Here is a 17510-nt window from a genome sequence, read left to right on the forward strand (position 1 = left end):
TCATCATTTGGAGGCGTTGATCTACCCTGCTCCTCTGGTCTTATCTTCCGCCTCCTCCCGTTGCTCTTAGGACCCGGCTTTCTTATTGGGTCCGCCTGCATTTTGCTCGCGCTGCTTCCCAGAGTCTGCCAGCAGCGCCTTCAACCGCAGACTGAATGAATCCCCCATTGTGCCATGGACCGTTTCGGCCTGCTTTGGAGGTGCGAAACAGCTCGGTCATGCGTTATCCATATTCAGCAGCCTCCAGTTCCTCAACTTCATCAACATCATCAGAAACCTCGGCAGATCCCAGCTCGCCCATAAGAGCCGTGTCGCCATTCGACTCGCACGACCCCCTTCGCCTTAGCCCGATCTCTCCTATCAAGCCACAACTTCACTCCTCCCGATCTCCTGCGCCCTTCCACGATACCGGCTCCAGTCGGCTCAAACGTCGAGCCTCGCAAGGATCAATCCTCACCAAGCCTTCGCCTGTCTCCCGTTTCCTTTCGCGCAGCAACGCGTCTCTTCACCTCCCATCGTTCGAAGAACTGGGTCTCTCTTCCAAATTCTCCCGCTCCGACTCTCAGTCCTCCCCTTCGCAATCCCGTCTTCGTCTTTCCACTGGTCCGACTGCCTCCTCTAGTTCGCTGGCGACTCGAGCAGCGCAGTCTTCCTCTACTGGGTGGGATTCGTCGGCCAAAAGTGACTACCTCTCTGCTCTGCCACCTACTCCCCCTGATGACAACGATCATATCGCTTGGAATCCCACCTCCGATATGTTGCTCTTTGAGTCGCATGTGACCCGAGATCATGGTCCCACCATGGTCATGGACGAGGGTCCCAACATCGGCAATTCTCCAGCTCGGACTGACGGCCTAAGTAGCCCCTCCGACCAGCTGTCCAACGTGTCACCGTCGAGCTCCGGTGGCAGCCCAGGGTCTTCAGGCGAGATGGACTGTGATCATAGCTCGTGGCTTGAGAACAGTATTGAAGCCACAGGTGAGTTCGGATCGATCAATCAGGGTTGAGTCGGAGCTAATCAATTTCTCGCGAGCAGTTTCATCACTTTCGCTCGCCAACTCCCGCGGTGAGGCCGTCAAGATCGTCTCACATATGCTTCCTTACCCGCGTCCTGGTGACAAGGCCGCGACAATATCACCCAACGATAGTGTCTATTGCTCCCTGGTGCAGGCAGTTCAGAATCGACTTCGCCATGGACAGTCGCCCTATATCAACGTCACCCATGCAGTCCCCGAACAATTCAGCCTTTCCAACCTACCATCCTCGCCTTCGCATAGCCCTCGATCCCTTTTTTCCAATGACGACTACTTCAATTCGACCGTCTTCTCCAGTGCTGCGGTAGTATCGGCTTATCACGACTTCCGCGGCCCTATTCAATCCAGATCCTCCTCGCACTCACCCATGCCTGTCGTTCCACCCATGACGGTTCATCTCTCGATTTTGGAGCGCTACCTCCCTCCCTCCTCCGCCCAGGAATACAAGGATCTTTTCTCGCCATATCGCCCCTCGTTCTTGGTCGACCGACTATTTGAGCTTTCTCCTGATGGGGGGTCATTGCTCTTCGTCTACCCGACTCGCAGGGGTGGATCCACCTTCAAGTCGCAGTATCTGGGTCCTATTTTAGATCCACTGCTTCGTCAATTGGTGGTTGTGAACGAGCTTTCCACAGATATCGGCCGCTACCTGGGCAAGCTCTCTTCTGTTTCTCACTTGGACGACTTTGACACGATGCGGGAACACCTTGCCCAGCTCTGTGGCTCTTTGAGCTCCTCCTCTTCGCAATTCAGTGTCGTGGACGCGCGCAAAGGGAGCGCTCATCTTGATCGGGAACTCTGGACGGAATGGTTCATTCACCAGGAGAAAGCCCGCATGAAGGAGGTGCTGAGCGTGTACTGGCAGAATGGGCGCCGCCTGCCAGCCACCAAGGCTGTCTCCAATGTGTCTTCTACGAACTACATCTTGGAGGACAAGGAGGTAACATCAGCCATGCTCCTGGGTGAGATCTTGGATGGAATCCGACGACGGCCCTACGGGGAGGATTCCGAGCCTCACGACGGGGTTGAGCTGGGCGTGTTCGTCATCCGCCGATCCCACTCCTAAGCGGGCTCGGCCGGAGTGGAGCGAGCTGCACACTCACCCCCTTGCGTCTCACTCTCGTTCCACTCACACGATTCTTGTTCTTTGAATATCTTTTTCTGAATTTGCAATTTGCTTTCCGGCTGGGTATATGATCGTACAATAAACAGGGGATTTGGCGGGTCCGGCGGCGTCGTGCGGAGTTGGATGAACATTGGGTCTCAGTTTGCATGTTTTGGAGGTCAATCTAGGAAGCATTGGCTGTTTGCATTCTTTATCCGTTGGAACAGAATACCCAGGATATCTTGTGCTTGTGTTATGATGGAAGCGTGATGACCACTAGCTTGTGTCGATGATGACGATGATGATTATTACTACTATATTAGCCGATGGGATCGCAGGATTCCGAATATCAAAACAAATCGGATGTATTCATCCCAATTACTCCGGAGTATCATTGTCTCCTTTTAATTGGCTGGTAGATTGATCTTCAGTGCAGAACCCCGGACTGCCAAGTACCAGCTCATAAATAAGAGAGTCCTCGGAAGTATGCTATAGTAACCAACAATTGCCGCTTCAATGGGGGTGTTTCTCTCAATCAATCTCTCAAAAGGCAAAACGCAGGGTGGCCGGGCGGTGAGAAATGTCCCCGACGCTAAACTTCATCGGGCCAATGGCCGGCTGCCCGCTTTCTGCTTCTCCTCCGTCACTGTCCATCCATCCATCCATCCATCCACTCCCTCATTGTGTTCTGGTTAGCTTGTTCCGCCCTCTGTCAATTTTTTTTTCTCTTACTTTGAATGTGTTACTGAATCGGAATTGGGACCTGTGCTGCTCTCTAACAGCAGCAGCTCACCATATTTTTCCGATTCAAATCACTTGTCTATACCCATTGAACGGAGTGTGAAAGAGAGATTGATTACTTTCGCACTTTATTCAGCCCTTGTCCGTTGACTTCTGCAATCCCACCCAGCGAGCCGGACTATGGCTTATTCGCCTGCTCCTCCATCCCCAGTACATGGCAGTGGTATGCCCATCATGTCTAACAACATGCATTCCCGTGGACGCTCGACGAGCCCCCCAACCAGCGTGCCGCTGTCGAAACGGGACAAGCGACGCAGCGCGCTTCAGGAGCGCCTCCAGGACCTCACGGCTTCCTTCAGCCAAAATCGAGACACTCAGTTTCGGCAGCAACTACATGCCCTCCAATGCGACATGACTCTTATCAACAATGCGGATCCCTACGAGCCCGGGCCGCTGCCCGACTCCGCGGATGAGATCGCACAGTTGATTGAGAACACCGTCGGCGGGGGAAAATTCGCCAAGGAGATGGCTAGCCTGGCGGGCATGTGGTATTCGCGGTTCGTGCAGGAAGTGAACCAGGCCAAGGCCGAGAAAGATGCAGATTTGGCGATGCTGGCGGTAAGTTTGCGTTTCCGTGCTTTTTTTGTCCCGCACAATCCCCGTGGTTTTCTTCTTCCCGTGCTAACGGATATTCTCTATTAGCATCGTCATACCAATAACCTCGAGCGGTTCCAACGAGAATATGCCTTCCGCGTCCACTTCGCCGAAGAAGAATACAAGCACCTTGCAAACACCCTCCGGGAACGTCTTGTCCAGACCATCACCGGCAAACGGGCCCGGCTCATGCGGGAGAAGGAGCAGCTGGACCTGGCCGACACCAACGCTCTGCTTCTGCACCCGAACCAATTCAGTATCACCAACCCCGCCAGTCCAGGCGGCATACACGGCAACCGTAAGACGCGGCATACCCGCCATCGGGTCGACCTCGAGCTCGGCGACGGAGCCATGGCAGAATCTTTCAACCGACGGAAGAGAAAAGCACCGGAAGAGGATGTTGGCTCCCCGGTGCGGGACTCGGGCCTGTCGTCGCACCCGGCGGAGCGCGCGAAAGCCCAGCTCGTGCAGCAGCAGCAAGCGCCCGCGTATGCAATCCAGAATCTTTTCACGGAGAAGGAGCTCAGCGCGCACGCCAACCACGCACACGTGGCCACCGTGCACTTTTTCTCCACCTCCAAGCGCGCGGATCAGCCCTCGGGGGCCGCCACCAACGGCAACAACACCGATGCGGACGAGGGCTCTGGTGTCGACGGCACAGGCGCAGAAGACAACGGTACCCCGGCCACTGACATGGCCCGGACGGCCAGCCAGAATTATCACGCCACGCGGTCGACCCGAGGACACGGCAACCATGCCTTGAACGCCCTGGCTGAGCTGTCCGATAAGCCCGCCGTGCGGCCCAACCTTCCGTACAATATTTTGGCCAACTACCACGCGCGTCCAAGCAATAATGGGGCGCCCCCGCTACCGCCACTCATGAACGAGGAAGTTGACGACGACTGGGCTCGCATGGACAGGCTGCACAATAAGCCGACCGGCTTCGTTGACCGAGGCCTGGTGCAACTCCTCGTGGAATCTATCCCGGCCGAGGTAGACGGCATCCCTCAGAACCCCAACCGGTTCAACATGTTGCACCCGGACTTCCCAACGGACATGGGGATGCATCTGTACCCTCTCGCGAAGGACACGGGAGACGGTGTCTACAGCAACGAACGGGCCAAGAAAAGCCGAAATTAGGCGTTTGTCCGGTTCGCTCATATAGAAAATCCGCGCAACCCGCACATATTACCGCCATTGAATTATACCTTTTGGCCCTTCAATACTTGATTGATCTATTATATGCCTTGAATCATTGCATTGCACGGATACCAAAGATGATTGGGACACACGACCATCACTGCTATGCTACACCGAGTCTGTTGGCTTACTTAACACCTATTTGACCTTATCTTCATACTACCACTTACACACACGGGAATACAAACAGCGGGAGTAAACACGATTCTTGACTTTTTTTGTTGGATCTTATTCTATTTGCTTTTCTATTGCTTACAGGCGTTTGGACGGAGAAGAGGAGAATTTGGCTTCGCTTGTTTTCCCTTTTTTTCCTCTTTTTTTTTTTTTTTTTTTTTCTTTTCTTTTCTTTTCTTTTTTCATTTCTTTTCTTTTCCTTTTTCTTTCTTTTCTTTTTCCTTTTTCTTTCCCAAGGCCCTCCTTTGCTTGCTCATGGGCTTGTCTGTCATACTTGAGAACTAGTTAATACCATTCTACCACCCATACCCTAGCTAGAGAGAAGAGTGTGAGAGACGAAAGAGAAGAAAATATCGAAGATATGACATGACTTTTAGCATTTTATCAGACTTCATCAACCCCTCTAGCCATTGTTGCGTGGATTCATGTACTACCAGATTCATCAGAGTTGTTAAGTCGATCTCCTGCTAGTCTTGAAACCAAGAAGAGATCATGTTTCTGAGGGAAATTGTTCAACTATGCTGTGGGGCCTTCTTTCCTTTCGGTCTTCTGCTTTCCGTGGCTTGTCAACTTCTTCTTGGAGGCCATACCATATGCGCGACTTCCCTTCCCTATGATGCCAATAGTCGATGATCGCGATTCATGAAATGCTCAGGCATCGGGTCTTCAGACACTAGCAAGGTCGAGCAAGTCCGCAGCACTCTATGCACCGTACCTCACCAGGGTATAGTGAAATTCAGTTCAGTCCTTTGGCCCAGCTAATTGTCTAATTTGATGGGGAAGTTGGCTGTCTAGCAGATTTCAAATCAGGGATGGTGAGATGTCTTAGTACTGCAAGTACTGGTCATATCCACCTTGGGGTTGAGAAACCTTGGTAAGTTATTGAAGGCTCCAGACGAGTCCATGCTGGGAATCTCATCAAAACGAGGCCACCTTCCGACACCTCACTGTGAAAATCCATGTTGTTCATGTGCTCAATAATGCCAACCCCGGCATGGGGCGAGGTAGGGTTCAGGAGCGGGACGGAAGTGATCAGCCGAACCGAGCGATAACCTTTTGGTTAACATTAACTATCCTTATCTCGCGTGTCACAACAGATTCTGGTACAAGACTACATCACAGCAAGGAGAGCCCGTTGTGGAGTTTGTTATAGTTGCCTGTGACTGAGGCAGATCAATTTTGTAGCTCTTAGATTCTTACCCAAAAAAATCCAGCCTCACTCGTCAAACGGGCAAATCCCCACTAGCTTCGTCAGCCGGGATTAACACGGAGATAAGAAAGTGAGGATAGATTCTAGATTCGCCCACTTTTCCCCTCGGTCCGGATTCAGATCATTTGACTGCGTTGATCAACCTATCCGGCCCATCTCTTGACAGGGATTTGCTGTGGGAGAAATCCTTCGATTCTTTGTGGGTGGTGACGAACAGGCGTCAGCCTAATCAATACTCAAGAGCAGTCATCGATCGATCGTTGGCCGAACCGTGTCTCACGCCATCCGACTCTTAAACCTTGGTCCTTATAAAGTTCATCCGTCCCCATCCCTGGACCGGGGCCTGGAGATGCTCGCCCTTCAGAGAAACTGGAAATCTCTCCAAACGAAGAAGATTGTCTCCATCCCACGTGTCTTTCCCATCAGCCACCGCAACATGAGTACCCCCGCATCAGGCGTCCTTTACTCGGCCAGTGTTTTGCTGGCGCCGGGATCCCGGGGTCCGAGCGATGTTAAGACCACCAAGGCCCATCACACCGCCAAAGGCTTCAAGAATCCATGGGAGTAAGTCCTCTGTTCGGATTGAACAACTAATGCGTCCAATCTGAGGTCTGACTCTTAACTGTGCTTTGTAGCTCCTGGCAAGACATCACGTTCGCCTTTGCTGCACGTTTCTGGTGGTAAGTGCAGAGTCCAATGAACAGCCTGCAGGATTGACAAGGCATGGATGGGCTGACGCGCACGCATGAATGATTTCTGCTGCAACGCAACAGGCAGATGATCACGGGCAAAGTCAAGTTCCCAAGCACGGCGCCTCCGACTGTCCCTGTCCAGACACCCGAATTTCTGGCCAGTCGCAACACTCCCCAGCTACGCGCGACCTGGCTCGGCCATGCCTGCTACTATGTCGAGTTTCCCAGCGGCCTGCGGGTGCTGCTCGACCCTGTCCTCGAGGAGCGCTGCTCGCCGCTGTCCTGGCTCGGCCCTAAGCGATACACCGACCCGCCCTGCCAGATCAAGGACATTCCTATCATCGACGCTGTCGTGATCTCGCACAACCACTACGACCACATGTCGCACCCCACGATCACGGAGATCTTCAAGAAGCACCCCAACTGCCATTTCTTCGCTCCGCTCGGCAACAAGAGCTGGTTCGAGCAGCTGGGTATCAAGAATGTAACCGAACTCGACTGGTGGGACGAGTGCGACCTGGTCCTGTCGCCTTCCCAAGACTCCCCGGCCAAAGTCGAGGGTGCGGTGGAAGACGTCAATTCGCAGTCATCACCTTCTGAGGTGATCAAGGCGCGCATTGGCTGCCTGCCGTCGCAACACACGAGTAACAGGGGCATCTTTGATCGAGCCAAGACTCTTTGGAGTTCGTGGTCGATCGAGTCGGGGGGCAAGAAATTATACTTTGCTGGGTAAGTTTATGATCGATTATTGAAACCTTCAGTTGCTAGTCTCTAGTAACCCCCGATCTTTCTCTCTCTCTCCCCCTAACGATCTTCTACAGAGACACCGGATACGCAGCAGTCCCCGAACTCCCAGCCGGCACCAACGACCACGACCCCGAGCACAATTTCCCCACCTGTCCCGCCTTCAAACAGATCGGACAGTACCGGGGCCCCTTCGATCTCGGTTTGATTCCCATCGGCGCCTACGCACCCAGATGGTTCATGAGCACCATGCACGCCGACCCTCACGACGCAGTCAAGATCTTCCAAGACACCAAATGCAAGCGCGCCATGGCCATTCATTGGGGCACATGGGTCCTGACCGAGGAGGAGGTGCTCGAACCGCCGCAGAAACTCAAGGAGGCATTGCGCGAACACGACCTTCCCGAGACGGGGATTTTCGATGTCTGCGATATCGGCGAGAGTCGCGAATTTTGAAAGGAAGGAAAGAGATGATAGGGGATTTGTTGGTGTGTTGACACTTGGTTCCGAGGTTCTTTTATTTTTGCATGTACCACCAACAACCTTTTGTGAGAGTCCGATTGTCTGGTGTAAAAGAAGTCTCTCCCCTTCCCGACTTTCGATATGATGCTCTGGCTTTACGGGTTCGAATGTACTTTTTTCTGTATGATATGTTGGTAGAAGTTAGTGCTTGAATCTCATGTACATTAATGCAAAGTAGCAACAACAAGAGGGTTACAACTAATAGTCTCCGTACGAGGAATTTCGCTACCTCATTTTAACTTACTTTTTTACTTTTTTCTTTTCTCACCGTCTTTCTTGCATATGACTTGTCACAAACGGAAATTCTCCATTCACCTTGATCGAACACAGAGCTCATATAAACTGCACAGGGCCACCTTGCAAGGCCCGAGTGGGCTTTCCAAGCGAAATGGTCTTCTCTTCTCTATCGTGACAAGGGGGAGGGACTTTCTCTGCATCCATCCACCCACGCTCCACCAACCAAGCCCCATGAGCCACACCTATGCGATTCAACGTCACCATCGTTGCCTCTGCTCTACGGCATGGAGAGAAATGCTTGACGGAAGACATTGGTTGTATATCTATATCGTTCGCACCGTGAAGCTGAGGGCACAATTGATGCATGCTTGACAGTTCGCTGGGTTAGTCTATGTCCAGGTAGTCATGAGTGTTTGCTCTCGCACTTTTTTTTCCCCTTACGTATATCTCTACTGACGGTGAATGGAATATAGTGGGTAATCAATGGTCTGATCAAAGCCCCAAGGGACACATTGGCCTTTTCCCCCCCCCCCCCCCCCCGTGTGTACCGAACTGTCTACCAAGTTTTCTCAAGCGGGAGGCCATTACACACCCCATCCTCCACCGTACCAAAGCCCGCTCCAGCTGCGCGATCATGTCCTCGTGGAGTATCCCCCCACCGCCCGCGAGGCCCCAAGAACCTGCCCCCCTCCGCCGCCGAAGCAGCAGCAGCAGCAGTGACAAGAACAACAGCAACAGCCGCCAGCAGTACTCCTATGCCAGCAGCCGCCGCCCAGACACCAGACGGGATTTCCACCGCTACTCGACAGACGACGAAGAGGAAGTCCTCTACGACCTGGACGAGGCCGCCCTGGCGCAGCTGCCCGTGCACCTCCAAGACACCATGCGCGAGCTGCAACTCGAGCGCGTCCGAAAGTTCCGACTCCAGCTCCAGCAGAGCAGCGCCCACGGCCACGGCCACGACCACAGCCACAGCCTCCGTCTCTGCCGGCCTGTCTCCCACAGCGATTATGCGGAGACCTGGTTCAAGAACATGATGGCCCGGCTGTCGGCGAATCAGGAGATGCGTGAGGCTCATTATCAGTTGCGAGAATCTGTCCCCCGGGGGTATCAGGCGGATGGGAGTTGGCGGGTGCAGCAGCGGCAGTGGATTGTGGGTCGGGAGAATGATATCCATGCAGCGGCTGCCTTAAAGGGAGAGGGGGAAAGGGACGGGGAAGGGGGGCAGGAGAATGCCAATTGGTTTACGGAGGAAGGGTGTGATGAGCCGCAAGCGCCTTCGACGCAGCAGATGGCTATATTTGAGAGGGATGTGGGGGGTTTTTTACCGTCAGTTGGGTCGAGAAGGTACTATAGCTTGCAGTATGGGTATGGACCCCGAATGGAGGAAAGAGGGCGGCCTCTCTATGAGACTGATACAAGGGATAGCAGAGAGCCCGGAAGTGAAATGAGAGATGGGTTCCCTGCTCACCACCAGCGGAAGAAAAGTCGCTCAGTGATTACCTTCATGCGATGTAGGGGGAAAAGGAGCATCCGGAGAATGGGTCGGCTCTGGAAGAGATAGATTGGGAGTTCATTGCTATCATCTTGGGCGTTGTGCGATATACCACTGTTTTTATTGAGTTGAGTTGTTTAATGAGTCTCCTGTGACGGTTACTGGTTTCAATCGATGGCCTTGTGGAGAATCTATTATCGCAGCTGAGGCGATGAAGGATTGTTGCATTCGCGTAGTATGTAGGAGTAACTTAGAAATAAGTAACTAAGAGGACGGATTGATAGATCAGGGGAAATGGCGCTAATCCGTATACGGACTAGTGGCGGTGAGCTCGTCTTGTCCGCCATCCCACTTCGGGGAGCGCTGGAAATTTGATGGTGACGGCGGGCAAAACACCTTCAGGTATCCTCTCCAGATCTGGTCTATTATTTTGCTTGACTGCCGACTAGACTCGGCATTCTGCTGCAGGACTCTCTGGTTTCCGCTAATTCTATCCCCTCCTTCTCCCCACACGCCCATAACCCGCCGCCAAAATGCAGGCTCCGGTGGTGGTGATGAGTATGTTGCTCCAAGAGGGGGAATGGTCCATGATTGTGCTCGGTCTCAGTAGCTGACTTGCGTATAGACACCAACGCTGGTGACAGACAGGTCGGTCGCAAGGCTCAGCTGTCCAACATTGCCGCGGCTAAGACGTACGTGATCCTTCCCTCCGCGCCCCCTCCCCCTCCGGCTCCGGTCTCTAATACAGGATTGTCAACTGCAGCGTTGCGGACATCATCCGGTCATGTCTCGGACCCAAGGCCATGCTGAAAATGCTGCTGGATCCTATGGGCGGTATTGTTCTGACCAACGATGGACACGCTATTCTGAGAGAAATTGAGGTGTCGCACCCTGCCGCTAAGAGCATGATTGAACTGAGCCGCACTCAGGACGAGGAGGTCGGAGATGGAACGACGACTGTCATCATCCTTGGTATGCATACTTGAGACTACCGTGCCTCTCAGGCCCCCGGGTATGCCGAAGCATGCTTGCTAACACCCCATAGCCGGTGAAATGCTCGCACAGGCCCTTCCCCAACTCGAGCGCAACATCCACCCCGTTGTCATCATCTCCGCCTTCAAGCGTGCTCTGGCTGACGCCCTGGCTATCGTCGAGGAGGTCTCCATCCCCGTTGACATCGACGACGACAAGGCCATGTACACCCTCATCCAGTCCTCCATTGGTACCAAGTTCGTCTCTCGGTGGTCTGAGCTTATGTGCAGCCTCGCTCTGAAGGCTGTGCGAACTGTCTCTTTTGACGCTGGTGGTGGCAAGCGCGAAGTCGACATCAAGCGCTATGCTCGTATTGAAAAGATTCCCGGTGGTCAGATTGAGGAAAGTGAGGTCATCGACGGTGTCATGGTCAACAAGGATATCACACACCCCAAGATGCGGAGAAGAATCGAGAACCCCCGCATCATCCTGCTCGACTGCCCGTTGGAGTACAAGAAGGGTGAATCGCAGACGAACATTGAGATCACCAAGGAGGACGACTGGAACCGGATCCTGCAGATCGAGGAGGAGCAGGTCAAGCACATGTGTGACGCCATCTTGGCTCTGAAGCCTGATGTGGTCATCACCGAGAAGGGTGTCTCAGGTAAGGACGGTGTCCTGATGTTTTGGTCGGCAGCCATTCGCTAATATCTCCCGTGTCAGATCTCGCCCAGCACTTCTTGATGAAGGCCAATGTCACAGCTCTCCGCCGTGTCAGAAAGACGGACAACAACCGTATCGCCAGAGCCACCGGCGCCACCATTGTCAACCGTGTTGACGACCTCCAGGAGTCTGATGTCGGAACCCAGTGTGGTCTGTTCGAGATTGAGAAGATTGGCGACGAGTATTTCACCTTCATGCGGAAGTGCCAGAGCCCCAAGGCCTGCACGATCCTTCTCCGCGGTCCTTCCAAGGATATTTTGAACGAGATTGAGCGGAACCTGCAGGATGCCATGGCCGTGGCCCGCAACGTGATCTTCCACCCTCGCCTTTCCCCCGGAGGTGGTGCCATCGAGATGGCCGTCTCTGTTCGCTTGAGCCAGCTGGCCAAGTCCATCGAGGGTGTCCAACAATGGCCCTACAAGGCCGTTGCGGATGCCATGGAGGTCATTCCTCGCACATTAGCACAGAATGCCGGTGCTAGCCCCATTCGTGTTCTCACCCGCATGAGAGCCAAACACGTTGAAGGCCACACCACCTGGGGTCTGGACGGCGACTCCGGAGCTCTGGTTGATATGAAGGAGTACGGAGTCTGGGAGCCCGAGGCTGTCAAGCTGCAGAGCATCAAGACTGCTGTCGAGGTGAGATTTTCCTACGTCGAGTTGACGTTGTTCCAAGCTAACTATGACGATCTAGTCTGCATGCCTGCTTCTCCGTGTCGACGACATCTGCAGCGGTAAGTCGGCTCAGCAGGTGGGTGCTAATGCTGGTGGCGGTGATGAGTAAATGGGACGAGAGACAAAGGAAAAATTGCGTACATAATAATGCACGGTTATCTTTGGATGGAAATTCTGTATGAATATCCTAGACTTCAAACTAATGGGTATCTTCATATCGTACAACTTTAAATCCTACCATCTCATCTTCCACACTCCACCATGTTCCCGCACACTCGCTCAATCCTCGTGGATAATAATCCCCTGTACCTCTCCCCCAGCCTCCCCATTGTCATATTCCGCCGTGCCAACAGCATCCTGTAGCATGCCATCTCCATCCTTTACTGCTGTACTCACATCCCGATCCACAACCATCCGATCCGCACCACCACCGTTCGCCTGGGCTTTGGGACCCTCCTTCCTCGCATTCCGCTTCTTCTCCCTCCGCCGCCGATTCTTCTCCGTCTTCTCCTCATCCTTCCGTTTTGCTTCTGCCTGCTTCCGCTCCCACTCCTCGTCCTCCTTTTCCCGGATGACCTCGTTCTGCATCATCCGCATGCGCTCGTACTCCCGCCGCCGACTCGCCTTGTACACGTGGAACTCGCCCGACCCGGCCCCCGCCGACGACCCCTGCACGTTGGCGACAATCTCCGGCGGCGGCGGCAGCGCGCTGCGCTGCTGCCTCGAGGCGGCGGACTCCGGCAGCCGGATTTCTCGCGAAGGGTCCCGCATCAACGATTCGATCTGCGATGCTTGCTCCGATTGTGCGGTTGAGGTGTGGCTTCCCCCTTGTCCCGGGCCGCCGAGAGCGCGCCGCTTGGTTGGGCGTTTGCTGCGAGGGTCGGCGCTCGTGGGGATGGATTCGGGGATGGGTTCGGACATCTTTTTTTTTTTTTGTGGTGTGAGGAGGTGTGGTTTATTGGAAGGCTTTGATTGTGGGAGTTTGAATTGTGGACTCTGGAAGGTAGGTAGGTAGGTAGGTTGAGGTGAGTTGATGACGGACTGCGTCTGGGTTTGATGATCGGCGGGGCGCGCGGTGGTTTTGTTCTGGAAGCTTGGGGGGGATTCCGGTGCCAAGACTGGTTGGCTGTAGGGAAGTTTATCCGAGGTTTACTACTATAGAACTTGAAATTGGTAGTGTGACAGGATTACGATGATGAATAGTATGTTCTCGAGCAGTAAATATGTAGAATGGTGCATGTTGTGAGGCTTAAGGGACTTTCCTGTTAGGAAAGACGGATTAACAGCCTCCTACCTTTGAGATGTGAGTAAGTTGTTGGGAACTGAACGCCTGTGCGTTATCTGGTACTTCTAGTAGTACTGCTAGTACTTATATACTTCCTCTTCTTCCGGCGGGGCTTGTCTGCCACTACGGTCCATGTTATCAACACTTCATGCAGACAGTCATGCGCCTCTTCTCTTCACAGACTTCCGCGTATATCGACCCTTTGAGCCGTCTGTCTCAAGCAAACGACCAACTTTAGCCGCCTTCTCCCAGCTCAGAGGAGTTTCCGTTGAGCGGTCCCCTTCACAGTCAATCCAGCGCTGGCGCTACTCCTCACTTCCCTCACCGTGTCAGCAAACAACCCATTCACTTCACTGACTTCCTCTTCTCTCACTTTCATCCTTTACAATATTTGCATCTTATCTAGCAGACTTGATTTCCCCCCGCAGATCGTCTGTCACGTTGACGATGGCCACTACCGAGGCACAAAGAAACATGGCAACCTATGTGAGTTCAGTAAAAATGCATCGCCGAGTACCCCTCTGGACTCAATGCTAACATGTAGGCAGTTCCAAGTAGATGACACCTGTTGTCTGATCTCGGATCCATCTCTCGTTGGTCTAGTAAGGTATGCTTAACATCTCACTAGATGTACTTTCGGAGGTACTGACTACCACAGGGCACATACGATGAAGTACGTCTCTCCCCCGTCTCCGACCACAAACGGCTCATATAACTGACCTATGCTGCGTGAAAGCCTCTCGATGACGATGTAGAGTATTTCACCATCGCCTCTTATCATTCGACACCGGCGGAAACTTTAGAGACCTTTCTGCAGAGTGAGGAAGTAAGTAACGACTCTCGAGGTCCCGTAGGGCGTCTGCTAAATTCTCTCTCCCGAACAGTGTCCGCCAGGGTACATATTTGTCCAGTTCGTGGATAAGTCCCAAGGCAGTTCGCTCATTCACGAAGATGAGCTCCAGATCATTGACAGAACATGGCACATTGGTCAGATCGTCAAACGCCGAGCGGAAGATGCCATGTGTGGCAGGGTTTTGAGTACCCAGACCAAATGCACCGTAGAACCTGTCGTGTATCGCACCACCAATCCACTTACAGGGGAGCATGGCCCACTGAACTTCACAGACATACCGAATTATTTGAGCTCTAGGAACAAACCAGCGCAGGACTCACACCCTACCTTGCTACATGATGTTCTTGCATCGGACCTCCAGCCTGACGAACCATTTGCCTGGGGGGACTATTTCATCTACCAGCAGAAATGCGGAGTGATCGTGCAGGTAGATCGAGACCCTGTGTTTCTCACGAAACAGAACGAGGTCGTCACTCTGTACGATCCCCTGAACATCAAATTTCCAGTACATGTACATCCCGACCGGCTCGTCTCGCAGCACGCCGATGAAGAGACCAGTGATCTATCCAATTACGCTGGAGCTGAGCCGGGTGAAAGTTTGCGACTTCGACCCTATGCTGGATGTTCTGCATGGGTCGGTGCTGCCAACATGTGTGAAGTCTATGGTGCTCGGATCAAAGATCCAACAGGTGGACGTCAGCATGTCCACACCTTAGCCATACGCGCTTCCCATTATCATGTGAGGTGGATAATACCCAATGTGTTTGGCATAGGTGTAGACAAAGACACCGCCACTGGGGTACCAGTGAAAATTCGGTCGTCTTTGTTCCGAAAATTCGCGGTCAAATGCGACTTCAGCCAGCGTCCGACAAACAAGCCCTGTGAGGATGAGCTCCAGCTGGATTCTGAGCGCTCGATAAGATTGGGACGTATAGTGTGCTTTCGCGACACGGTGAATACTGCTGCAAAATACCCGACTTATCAGCCTATCCCAGCTGAGGAGTCCTATGGGTATAACCTGAATGTGTTTCGTGTTGTGTCAACGGAGTCTAATACCACTGTTCAGTGGCAAGATGGGACTACCACTAGAGAGCATTCGATCTCTTTGCATGTTCATCGACCTTATCCCCGAGCCGAATTTTTTCCTGGAGATATTGCTGTTCTGGAGAAATCGGTCCAGAAGCTACCATTATCGACTAGAGCCGATCTTGGATGCCCAATATGCGTATCATTTCGTTCCCAAGAAGTGGGCGTGGTTCAAGCAGTGGACAGTCGCGAGCGGGTAGCATTTATTCGATGGTACGAGAACCCAGCAGCCGAGTTCCTGTTGGGCGCATGCTGGTTAAATCACGAACATACTCGTCTGGGTAGCCTGAGCGACAAGACCACCCCAGCATCGCTCTATGAGCTCGCCCACTGTCCTGCCCTGCGCAGGCCACCAGGAAGGCTTGTAGGCCTTGTTCCAAACATGGTGCACGCCTCAGTTCTACGGGACAGCTCTGCAGCTAGCGACGATGCTGATCATTCGAGCCACCGGGTCTCCACTCACTTTGAGGCTACGAAGTGGTATCTCGACAAATCGAAAAGAGATATCGTCCGCACTGAATGGTTCAAGGACATGATTGCAGTTGACGATTCTCCGGCCCCTACACGTCTAAGCATTCACTATGAGGATTACCGTGCCAGGTTACTTGCGAACTTCGTTGGAATGATAATGAAAGGAAACCCCGACGGCACTGTTGCGGTGCGAATGACTCACAGCAATTCCTGCGTGGATATCGAACTGCCGATGGAGAGAATCATGATTTCCAATCCAGGGAAATGCGACTTGCGTTACATGAGTACCCCTGTATCGTCTTCGGACGACGAGTCAGAATCCCCCGAGACGAATGATGAAGCCGATCATCTTGATCCCGCAGAAGATGATGCAGATGGTCGCGGTGCCTCTCATGTGGAGGAGCTAGATCTTCCACACACTTCGCACAAAGCACTGGAAGACAGCCAGGAACCCCTTTGCCATCATGTCACTATGGCAGATGCTGAAGGAGAGAGGAAGATGACTGGAACAGGTTCCCGCTCCTCGAGACCTTTAGCATTCCTGGTATTGGATGGGTCCCCTCCCGCTGATCATCGATTCTTCTCAAGTGAGAACACGGAGACTTCAGGTCCAAACATCAAGCGCATTCACAAGGAATGGAAGATCCTTGGCACCTCTCTTCCTGATGGCATTTATGTTCGCTCCTGGGAGTCGCGCATGGACCTCATCAGGGCTTTGGTCATTGGGCCTGCAGGCACTCCATACGAGTATGCGCCATTTGTAATCGACTTTCAGCTCACGAACGACTTCCCGAACAAGCCTCCTGTTGCCTTCTTTCACTACTGGAATCTCACAGAGGAGGAAATCAATCCCAACCTCCACCTGAATGGCCATGTTTGCCTTAGTCTACTAGGAACATGGCCTGCACAGAATCCAGATGAATCCTGGTCTCCCAGAAAGTCATCGATTCTTCAGATCCTGGTCTCAATCATGGGATTAGTATTGGTCCAGCGTCCATTCTACAGTAAGCAACCATTCTGTGGGAAGACAACCCTCCTCAATGCTGACCGCAACAGATGAGCCTGGCTTCGAACGCTTGGCTATGGACGACGACGAGCGCGTCGAGTCCATCCAGTATACAGAAAGGGTATTCATTCTGACACGAAAGTTCATTCTACGTGCTCTGGAACGCGGGGTGTCAGGCTTCGACGACGTGCTAGTTTGGTTATACTTGCCGGCTCTCGCGGCTGCGGATGAGATGAATCGGCCTGACCTGCTCCGCAAAGTTATAGCTGATGCCAGAAGTATGATTAAGCATCAAGCTTGCACCGCAGAGCCAGACGCACATCGTGAGAAGGCCTCTGCATACCTTTCGCGACTCAGCCTGGGGGCAGCGCTTATGCTGGATAAGTATGTTTCAGACCTGCTGATTGTCCAGACGACTACATGTGATTTATGGTGAACATGCGTCGAAGCACGGTCTCTCGAGCCCTTGTAGACATTGCGATGTCGCTGCAGTTGGTCTCAAATTATCCTTGAATAATCTCTCTTGTTGGTATGTAGGATTGGATGTATGTACGAGTCGTGTCGGTAACTGTTTGTTAGGCAACAATGGAAGAAATAGGCACCGGATAGGCAGCATTGATGAATGAACAGGC

The 17510-nt window shown here is 53.0% G+C and overlaps 7 protein-coding genes across 7 annotated transcripts; 6 read left to right on the forward strand and 1 right to left on the reverse strand.

Annotated features, from left to right (window-relative positions):
* Window positions 1-36: 36 nt before the first annotated feature.
* BP01DRAFT_359442 (uncharacterized protein) lies at window positions 37-2498 on the forward strand. The gene is made up of 2 exons (XM_025575684.1): window positions 37-978; window positions 1037-2498. Exons 1-2 carry the CDS (start codon window positions 156-158, stop codon window positions 2098-2100), a joined length of 1887 nt encoding a protein of 628 aa, XP_025428330.1. The 5' UTR covers window positions 37-155; the 3' UTR covers window positions 2101-2498.
* A 316-nt stretch (window positions 2499-2814) lies between these two features.
* BP01DRAFT_346842 (Sds3 domain-containing protein) lies at window positions 2815-5002 on the forward strand. The gene is made up of 2 exons (XM_025573657.1): window positions 2815-3498; window positions 3583-5002. Exons 1-2 carry the CDS (start codon window positions 3061-3063, stop codon window positions 4672-4674), a joined length of 1530 nt encoding a protein of 509 aa, XP_025428331.1. The 5' UTR covers window positions 2815-3060; the 3' UTR covers window positions 4675-5002.
* A 1552-nt stretch (window positions 5003-6554) lies between these two features.
* On the forward strand, window positions 6555-8270 carry BP01DRAFT_346846 (putative Zn-dependent hydrolase/oxidoreductase family protein; the record flags this gene model as incomplete). Its single annotated transcript, XM_025573658.1, has 4 exons — window positions 6555-6682; window positions 6754-6798; window positions 6892-7539; window positions 7632-8270. The coding sequence occupies 4 exons, from the start codon at window positions 6555-6557 to the stop codon at window positions 8008-8010; spliced, it is 1200 nt and encodes a 399-aa protein (XP_025428332.1). The 3' UTR covers window positions 8011-8270.
* A 677-nt stretch (window positions 8271-8947) lies between these two features.
* On the forward strand, window positions 8948-9759 carry BP01DRAFT_385462 (uncharacterized protein; the record flags this gene model as incomplete). The annotated part of the gene is made up of 2 exons (XM_025577597.1): window positions 8948-9625; window positions 9742-9759. 2 exons carry the CDS (start codon window positions 8948-8950, stop codon window positions 9757-9759), a joined length of 696 nt encoding a protein of 231 aa, XP_025428333.1.
* A 431-nt stretch (window positions 9760-10190) lies between these two features.
* BP01DRAFT_359445 (chaperonin-containing T-complex subunit CCT3) lies at window positions 10191-12387 on the forward strand. Its single transcript, XM_025575685.1, has 6 exons — window positions 10191-10366; window positions 10434-10500; window positions 10572-10780; window positions 10854-11444; window positions 11504-12141; window positions 12197-12387. Exons 1-6 carry the CDS (start codon window positions 10342-10344, stop codon window positions 12284-12286), a joined length of 1620 nt encoding a protein of 539 aa, XP_025428334.1. The 5' UTR covers window positions 10191-10341; the 3' UTR covers window positions 12287-12387.
* On the reverse strand, window positions 12348-13126 carry BP01DRAFT_346850 (PRKRIP1 family protein). The gene has a single exon (XM_025573659.1). The coding sequence runs from the start codon at window positions 13096-13098 to the stop codon at window positions 12457-12459; it is 642 nt and encodes a 213-aa protein (XP_025428335.1). The 5' UTR covers window positions 13099-13126; the 3' UTR covers window positions 12348-12456.
* Window positions 13127-14349: 1223 nt separating this feature from the next.
* Window positions 14350-17314, forward strand: BP01DRAFT_303312 (ubiquitin-conjugating enzyme E2; the record flags this gene model as incomplete). Its single annotated transcript, XM_025572111.1, has 2 exons — window positions 14350-16876; window positions 16929-17314. Coding segments are annotated over 2 exons (2913 nt in total), but the record flags the coding sequence as incomplete, so codon positions are not given.
* Window positions 17315-17510: the final 196 nt, after the last annotated feature.

This window comes from Aspergillus saccharolyticus, assembly GCF_003184585.1.
Source record: "Aspergillus saccharolyticus JOP 1030-1 unplaced genomic scaffold BP01scaffold_35, whole genome shotgun sequence".
NCBI classification, from domain to species: Eukaryota; Fungi; Ascomycota; class Eurotiomycetes; order Eurotiales; family Aspergillaceae; genus Aspergillus; species Aspergillus saccharolyticus.